Source organism: Lipomyces japonicus (genome assembly GCF_038497905.1).
Source record: "Lipomyces japonicus strain CBS 7319 unplaced genomic scaffold V1514scaffold_19, whole genome shotgun sequence".
Taxonomy (NCBI): domain Eukaryota; kingdom Fungi; phylum Ascomycota; class Lipomycetes; order Lipomycetales; family Lipomycetaceae; genus Lipomyces; species Lipomyces japonicus.
The window spans coordinates 115,721-123,624 of NW_027117831.1; the positions used below are offsets into that span (position 1 = coordinate 115,721).

The 7,904-nt window shown below is 47.3% G+C and overlaps 3 protein-coding genes across 3 annotated transcripts in view; 1 reads left to right on the top strand and 2 right to left on the bottom strand.

Moving 5' to 3' along the window:
• Positions 1-133: 133 nt before the first annotated feature.
• V1514DRAFT_330874 (fungal-specific transcription factor domain-containing protein) lies at positions 134-3,616 on the bottom strand. Its single transcript, XM_066927580.1, has 4 exons — positions 3,288-3,616; positions 3,186-3,203; positions 2,657-3,122; positions 134-2,597 (listed from the first exon to the last, which is right to left on the bottom strand). The coding sequence occupies exons 1-4, from the start codon at positions 3,573-3,575 to the stop codon at positions 349-351; spliced, it is 3,021 nt and encodes a 1,006-aa protein (XP_066783388.1). The 5' UTR covers positions 3,576-3,616; the 3' UTR covers positions 134-348.
• A 459-nt stretch (positions 3,617-4,075) lies between these two features.
• Positions 4,076-7,379, top strand: V1514DRAFT_59213 (uncharacterized protein). The gene is made up of 2 exons (XM_066930071.1): positions 4,076-4,623; positions 4,697-7,379. Exons 1-2 carry the CDS (start codon positions 4,294-4,296, stop codon positions 7,109-7,111), a joined length of 2,745 nt encoding a protein of 914 aa, XP_066783389.1. The 5' UTR covers positions 4,076-4,293; the 3' UTR covers positions 7,112-7,379.
• Positions 7,380-7,646: 267 nt separating this feature from the next.
• The window catches only part of V1514DRAFT_352261 (kinase binding protein CGI-121-domain-containing protein), a gene marked incomplete at its 3' end in the record, with an annotated part of 969 nt that continues 711 nt past the window's right edge, over positions 7,647-7,904 (bottom strand). The window contains exon 2 of the mRNA XM_066929488.1: positions 7,647-7,739. Coding sequence (XP_066783390.1) covers positions 7,647-7,739 — 93 coding nt within the window. The remainder of the gene's footprint in view (positions 7,740-7,904) is intronic.

Consider the following 7,904-nt stretch of genomic DNA (forward strand, 5'->3'; position numbering starts at 1 on the left):
ATGTGGAGCGAGGGTTTCCATGTCTCCATATTCTGTTGGGGTTTACCTGTTTTTCTCATCACTTTTTTCACTCGCCACATTTTTGATACAATAATTTATACACCGGTACCGTATACTTGTATATAGTATATGTGGCTTTAAGCGAGAAGATTATATTTTGTTATAAAATTAAATAATTCTATCAGATATATAACAATACAATAAAGAATTAAACAAAACAAAAAAATTCAAATGTAATTACATACAATAACGCCTTGAGGTGTAGGAATACAATTTATGCCAAAAAAAAATTAAAATTATTACAAGATTTTTGAAAAAAAAAAATAATTGTTGTAAATAGTTGCCGTCTTAATAGTATGACCCGCCCATGGTATGATTGTAGCCATTCTGCCCATTACTAGAACGTGGATGATGTTGAAAATTTTGCCGCGGGTGCAGTGGTGCTTGACTGCCAGCAGCACCTTGCAACCGTGGAGGAGGAGGCGGTGGTACTGGAGGTGGAGGAGGAGGCGGGGGTGCTGGAGGTGGAGGTAAAGGATTTGTCCTGCCTGGTTGTGGTTTGGAGGATAAAGGTGGAATACTAATACCGGCCGATAAATAGGACGACATTTTTTCCAGCGCTTGCATTTCTGAAAATACGTAGCCTTGCCATGACAACGACCCATCCATCCAGGCTGTGCTTGTCGGACCAGGCTGTGACGCTGCCGATGATGTCGGCTGTGTGGACGATACTCCTGTCGCAGCTGATACCGGTGGTTGCCATAAATTTGGCGGGTCCTGGCCCGGTCGTACTTGGCCTACCGGGGGTTCACCATATATACCCTGCTGGCCGACAAACGTGGCTTGAGGCGTCGTGGTACCTGGAGTTCCAGCAGGTGCACTCGCAGATGTAGCATAGGGTGTGTGCTGTGAGTACGTGTTGCCGTCGATGGCGATCGGTCCAGTAGCAGATGGTGTGGCGGACTGCACCTGCTCCCGCGGTATATGACTTTGCTGATCAATCATGAATTGCTCATTAGGCATATACGCTACATGCTGCTGTTGCTGTTGCTGCTTGTGCTGATGAGTCCTGTAATATTGCTGCTCAGTACAGCGCTCTTCCAACTTGCGAACGGTCTCTTCAGACAAAGCACTGACGACCTCACGCATTTTGTTATTAGTAATGTCCGTGCCCAATGAGATTGCAATCTCGTCAATCACGCTAAGCGTAATCGCCACGTCTTCCTTAACATTCTTAACGTCCTGTTCAGGAATGTCGCGCTGCGTCCATGCGCCGTACAGAATCGTAAACAACGACGTGAGCAAAACCGACACGTTGTACCAAGTCGACTCTACATGATTGATCTTCATCAGACTGTTCATTGTATGCAGTAATTCGCGAGCAATTGCGACTGACATGTTCCTCGATTCCTCGTTAAACTTTTGATTCGGAGTGGTTGAGCCGGACGGATGGCGGATAAACAAGTGCAGTTCGTTCACAGTCAGCCACATGATGCCGGCGTACCGCTTGTCACGCAGGTCACCGGTACTGTCGGACGGCTTCCAAGTGAGTGACTCTGGCAGTTGGGCTTTCCATCTTTCGAGCTCGCTCTCAAATTCAATAACCAAACGCTCGTATTCTTCCGCCGATGGCTTCTTGACGGCGTAAAAAGTCGAGTACACGTTTGACGAGATTTGGGTAAGGCCAAACAAGGCCAATGCGGGCAAAAACGCGCATGACTGCGGCTGTGACCCACTACCAGTAGCAGTACCATCAGGAGCAGTAGTAGTAGATGACGCAGTGGCAGTGGCAGTGGCAGTGGCAGCGTTCGACGTCGTAACCGAAGCTGTGATAGCAGCAGTATTAGCAGCGGCAACTCCAGCGGTCGAGTTAGGTTGATCGTCCAGGTATTCGTCATCAATCGGAAGCGGTAGTTCTGTATCAAAGTTTTTATTGTTCAGCGCCAAAGGTCGACCTAGTCGGTTTGAAATTGCCGATTCGAGCGATAACAGGCACCAGAACACGCGCTTGCGCATCTGGACTTCACGGACAGACATGGTCGGACTGGGGCCAAGTGATTGTAAATTTTCGCGGTGCAAGCCAAGCTGAACGGCTAGTGACATGGCAAGCCTGCCCAAGGCCCAAGAAGCTTGAGGTCTCGGTGACGGGCGAAGAAACACAAGAATAAGCACGAGTGCCTGAATTGATTCCAAATCGGGCTTGTGAAGCAAATCATGGTAGTACGGAATCACGCGGCGATAGAAAGTTTCCGACACTGGCGTGTAGTTTTCTCTGTTCTTGTCCATCTTGCGTTGGTAAAGATCGATGGACGATGTGATAAGGGCAAACACCATGTTAATAATGACGGCTGTCTGAGGGGTAGGGATGTAAGATTCGTCGAAATAAAGCTTATTTATTTCTTGTAAAATCCAAGGTTTGGAAATCACAGGGATGACAGGGTGAATGACTGCTAGATATGACTCGACGTACAGTTTTGCCTCTTCGTATGGTGGCAGCTCCATTCTGGCAGGCTTTGGGCAGGAAAAAACTTCAAAGAAATTCGTATCACCAAGCGTGCCCGGCGCCAGGTCACGAAGATTTAGACGAATACCAAATACTAGCCAAAACAGTTAGAAACTTGAAAAACAACAAAAGTTTCAAAAGGCAAACACATACTGGATAAGGTAGCTTCATCCCAAGAACCAATATTACGACCGGGCGTGTCGAGTCGCTCGCCGACGTAAACAGGCAGTCTTGTGTCATCGAACTTGCGGTCTGCGGTCGGCAAAGGGGGCAAAACAATTGAAGTCAGGGATTCGATAGAGGGCAAGGTAGTATGCATGGACGACATTGATGACGACGATAAGGATGAAGCTGAGGACGATGACGAGACGGTGGTTGTGCTAGTCAGCTGATCTGGCCGAGGCAGAGCATTGAGATCAATGCCAGGCACCGCGGCCGTTAGCAAGGGCTCGAGTTCTGCAATGCGAGTCTTGTAGGCCATGATTTGGGTCTCTAGGGATTCAATATACCCACGAGGCACGGCCCGGCGGGAGTTGAGATCGGTGTTTGTGCAAGGAACTTTTGCGAGAGAACACGGAGTGCAGGCACCGGTGGTGGCGTTGCATTTTATTTTGCGGAGCTAGAGAAAGTGTGAAAAATGAGAATAAGTCAACCAGGGGAACTAGTAAAACTTTTGTAATACCTTGCATCTGTCACAGGCCTGAAATAAAAAAAAATCAAACTTAGTACCGCGAAAAAAAAAAAAGAACAAAAACAAAGAGTAGGACGTAGATGGGGTGTATACCTGACCAGTGCGATTGCTTTTGCGCTTTTGAGGAACGGCGGATGCAGAAGCTACTGGCGTGGATGCAGGCGATGGTGATTGCGATGGCGAGCGCGGTTGGACATGAGTAGCGCCAAGCTGCGGAGGTGGATGGTGAAGCTGATGAGACTGGTGAAGTTGTTGTTGTTGTTGTTGTTGTTGTTGTTGTTGTTGTTGTTGATGCTGATGCTGATGCTGAGGGTGCAGATGGAGAAGGTGCTGTGGCGGTAGCAGCGGCAATGGATGCTGGTGGGAAATGTCTCGGGACATTGAGGCAGCAGGTAGCGGCGAGGCGACTGGCGGCTGGCGACTTCTACGGCGACCGAGACTTTGACGACGACGAAGAAGTAGAGGAGGAATGGGATGTGCCTGGCTGGAATGGCTGGACGGAACGAGTACGTGATACAAAATGTGCGAATCGTGCGTGGCGGTGTGGTTAAAGGCGAGAAAACCCTGCGCACCGCCACAGAGGACGACAAATACAGTTAGGGAACTTCCGCCGATGACCCGCCGACGGCTTGGAATTGGCTTGAAAAAACTGTCGGACTGCATCTACGTCAGAGAGGCAAACCTGAGTGGGGGCGTACTATTGCGTGACGCATATAATACATGGGGCCTTCTGTCGAGTGAAATGCGCCCGTATTTGTTGCACACACCGTGCACTCGTTCGTCTGGCTCGTGGTAGAGGAGCGCTGAGCCCTGCAGTTGAATCAATCATTCGTTACGCTGTCGCTTTGCCTTGTCCGACCCTGACCCTGACCCTGATCCTAACAACCTAAATACCTGCTTGGTCTCGTGAGCGCGTTGGGTGACACTTTATTATCTCAACACCACCACTGTCACCCTCACCCGTCACAGGTTAGGTCTACATCATCGTATTGATCCAGATACCTACTTATTCGCACTTCTCTCCATATTTCTCCACGTCACCACCCCCGCCCACTTCGTTTTAGCTGTAGTATTCCAGCTTCTCGTCTGGCTTTTCGCCATGCGTCGCGCAAGGTCGCGCTCAAAGCATTCTTATTCCAGATCTCTTGCCAAATCGACCCCACATGGTGGCCCCGCATCATCGTCATCGTCGTCAAAGCAGGCGGTTGCGGTTCCATACCCCGGCTTCGGTGATGCTTCTACGTCGCTCTTCAACTCTCATGCTCCCGTGAGACCGTCACCTTTGGCCACTCATGATCAGAACGGCATGCCGTTAGAAATTTGGGATCGGCTCAAGTCGTTCCCATTGTTTACTGCAGCCCCTGACGGTTTCTTAACCGCGATCTCAAAAATGCTCAGGCCCCAGATCTTTTCTCCTCAGGAATATATCGTACGTTTCGAATATTTGTTTTTGCTATATATATATATGATTGACTAATTAACTTTGGTTTTTTTTTTATTAGCTCACTGAAGGCGATCACGCAAAAGCAATGTACTGGATTGTCCGAGGCGCCGTCGCAGTCACGTCTCGCGATGGCGAGTCCGTCTACGCCGAGCTTTCGTCTGGTGCTTTCTTTGGAGAAATTGGCATTCTTTTTAATATTCGTCGTACAGCTTCAGTTCTAGCGCGCTCTCGCTGCATGGTTGTCGTGCTAACTGCAGACGCACTGCAGTCAATATTGCCACAATACCCCGAAATTGAGCATGTGATTACCCAGGAAGCTCAGGAACGGCTCAACTTGCTCATCAAACAAAAAACTGCCAAGAAATCACCACTGCCATCGACCACAGCCACATCATCACTATTGGAAACCCCATCTGCTCATATTGTCATCCGCGATCTTCTGAAAACGCTGGTACTCTTTCAATCCCTGCCTCCAGACGTTCTGCATACGCTGGCTCTATCCGTCGAGCCAAAATCGTATCAACCGTTTGAATACATTTTGCGCCAGAATAGTCTCGGCAGGGAAATTTTTTTTATTGTATCTGGTGCCGTCGAAATTGTCGATGAAGCCACGCAACACATTAAGGCCAGGCTAAACAAAGGTGCCCATTTTGGTGAAGTTGGCTTCCTGTCACTCGCACCTACCAGAACTGCATCGGTCAGATCGGTGGGATCGGTTCAATGCTTGGTCCTGACCCTTGACGCCTTGAACTCAATTGTCATGCAGCATGATCCAACGATCTTACAATCCATTGAGCAAACGGCTCGGCAAAGGATGGCAACTTCTTTGCCGGCCACAATTCCACCGTCTACTTCTTTTTCTAATCAATCTTCGCCATATTTGCCGCCTTCATCAACCATGACATCTTCAAAACCTCTCGATCCGGATCCATTCACGCAGTCTACCAATCTTGTTGATTTTGTTGAACCAGACCCTCGCACATTGCAAATTCCTTTAATTTCTCATTCACCTTTGCTACCAGCCGACAGTTTCGACAGGCTTAGCTTAAAATCTTCATCACCTTCATTATCACCACCCTCATCGTCATCTTCATCTTCCTCATCTGCTTCTTCTTCCACAGCTGCGTCTCGCTCGCCCTCGCCTAGTACCAGACAACACACTACACATGATGATTATCATTCCAATAAAAATATTAATAATAGTCAGCAAGCCTTTAGACGCCCGGCTAGCGAAACTTCGACAGCGGCTGGTCGAATAAACAAACGAGCCCGTAGGCATTCGGAAGAAGATTTCGAACTATTACCCGATTCAGTCCTAATCAAAGTATTTCAAGCACTTCCTTTGATTGATCTCGTGCGAGCGCAACTAGTATGTCTTCATTGGAGGTCACTTGTGCGTCACAGCTCATTGCTGCTCCATGAACTCGATCTGTCGCCTTACAACACTTTGGTCTACGATTCAACTATTAAACAAATCGCTAGGTTCGCCCGGTCTCGTCCGAAAAAGATTAACATTTCAAACTGTTTTCATCTTTCTGATGACGGGTTTTCTACACTGGTTTCAGCCATTGGCAAGGGCATTTCTGTGTTTAAAATGAGTTCGGTATGGGAGGTATCTGGAATGGCAATACTAGAATTGACCGCATCCGGCATTGCACGAACATTAGAAGAACTTGATCTGTCAAACTGCCGGAAAGTTGGTGATGGCACGTTGGCTCGCGTAGTTGGCTGGGTGGTTCCGCCCTCTTCCGTTGATCACGGTGATGCAGACGACCCACTCGTGCCTCCAGCCGGGACAATTGTTGGCTGCCCAAATTTAAAACGGCTTTCACTTAGTTACTGCAAGCATATTTCCGACAAATCCATGCATCACCTGGCACGTCATGCAAACACTAGGCTTGAATCGCTTGACTTGACTCGGTGCACGTCAATCACTGATACGGGGTTCCATTACTGGTCCACGACCACGTTTCCGAGACTTAAGCGGCTATGCCTGGCCGACTGCACGTTTTTGACCGACAAGGCGATCGTGTCATTAACATCGACCGCAAAGGCTTTGCAGGAACTCGACCTGTCCTTCTGCTGCGCATTATCTGACGTGTCGGTCGAAGTTTTGTCATTAGGATGCCCGTTATTACGGACCCTTAACCTCTCATTCTGTGGCTCGGCAGTGTCGGATTCTAGTCTGCGCGCGGTGGGTAGGCACTTGCTCGAATTACGCACGTTGTCCGTGCGTGGCTGTGTGCGGGTTACGAACTCGGGCGTTGACGCGGTCAGCAGTGGATGTGTGTCGTTAACCACGATTGACATTTCGCAGTGTCGCAATGTTAATGCCTCGTTGCATCCGCTACTGGGCATGGTCAAATTGACCACGACACATACGGGTACGGCCAGACCTGGCGGCAGTGGCAAGTTGCAAACCTATGGTTGCGGTGAGGCATTATGGAACAACAAAGTAATGGTAATTTATTAGGAGTGTTTTTTGTTTTTTTTTTTTTTTTTTGGCGGTATCCCAGGTAGGCTCACAGCCTCAACTATCAGGCTTTGCAACAATACTACAATTATGTATTTCCTTTATTTTTATAACCAAAATCAAAGTATTTACAAAAAAGTATTATAAAAAAGTATTTTTTTTTATTTTTTATTAGCCATGGCCCCACTGCTTTCGTATTGATCATATTGAACTCAGCATGGTGCCGTCAAGCACTGTTTTGCAACCAAACAAAGGCGTATAGTTTTGGCATCACAATCGAGCAAGAATGCAAGCATATTATAAACCCTAAAAAAAAGACCAAGATTTGATTTGTCTAAAAGTCAATTAGTTCAGTTATAGGCCAGGACTCAGATTGTGATCACCGGAATTCATGAGCATTTTAATAATAATAATTTTTTTTTTTTTTTCTTTTTTGGCAAACTCCAATTAAGTTCCAAAACGTATTTTTAAATGATTTCAGTTTTGCCCATTTTGTTCGTCATGTTCTATATGTGTATATATATATTTGTCCATGCTATAAGTATCCGCGCATGCTCACGGCACCAACTACCAGGCTTGCAAGTCGTTCTGTATCTGTCAGTGACACCGTTTGAGGCAGTTTGTAATTCTGATAATTTATAAATTAGTAAGTATCAATTTTGTCCTCTTTTTTTTTTTTTTTTTTAAGCGGGGGGGGGGGGGGGGGGGAGTTGGTTAAACACCCCAAATTTTTAAAAATGCGGGTTTGGATAATAGTAAAAGCCCACAGAATTAGGTCCCACCAAAAGAACAA

What these genes read in the sequence shown, in the direction of transcription:
- V1514DRAFT_59213 (XM_066930071.1), top strand. Translation starts at nt 4,294, where the DNA reads ATGCGTCGCGCAAGGTCGCGCTCAAAGCATTCTTATTCCAGATCTCTT. An exon ending in TTTCTCCTCAGGAATATATC is followed by an intron (nt 4,624 to 4,696) that starts GTACGTTTCGAA and finishes TTTTTTTATTAG; the next exon opens with CTCACTGAAGGCGATCACGC.
- V1514DRAFT_330874 (XM_066927580.1), bottom strand. Translation starts at nt 3,575, where the DNA reads ATGTCCCGAGACATTTCCCACCAGCATCCATTGCCGCTGCTACCGCCA. An exon ending in GGATGAAGCTACCTTATCCA is followed by an intron (nt 2,598 to 2,656) that starts GTATGTGTTTGC and finishes TGTTTTGGCTAG; the next exon opens with TATTTGGTATTCGTCTAAAT.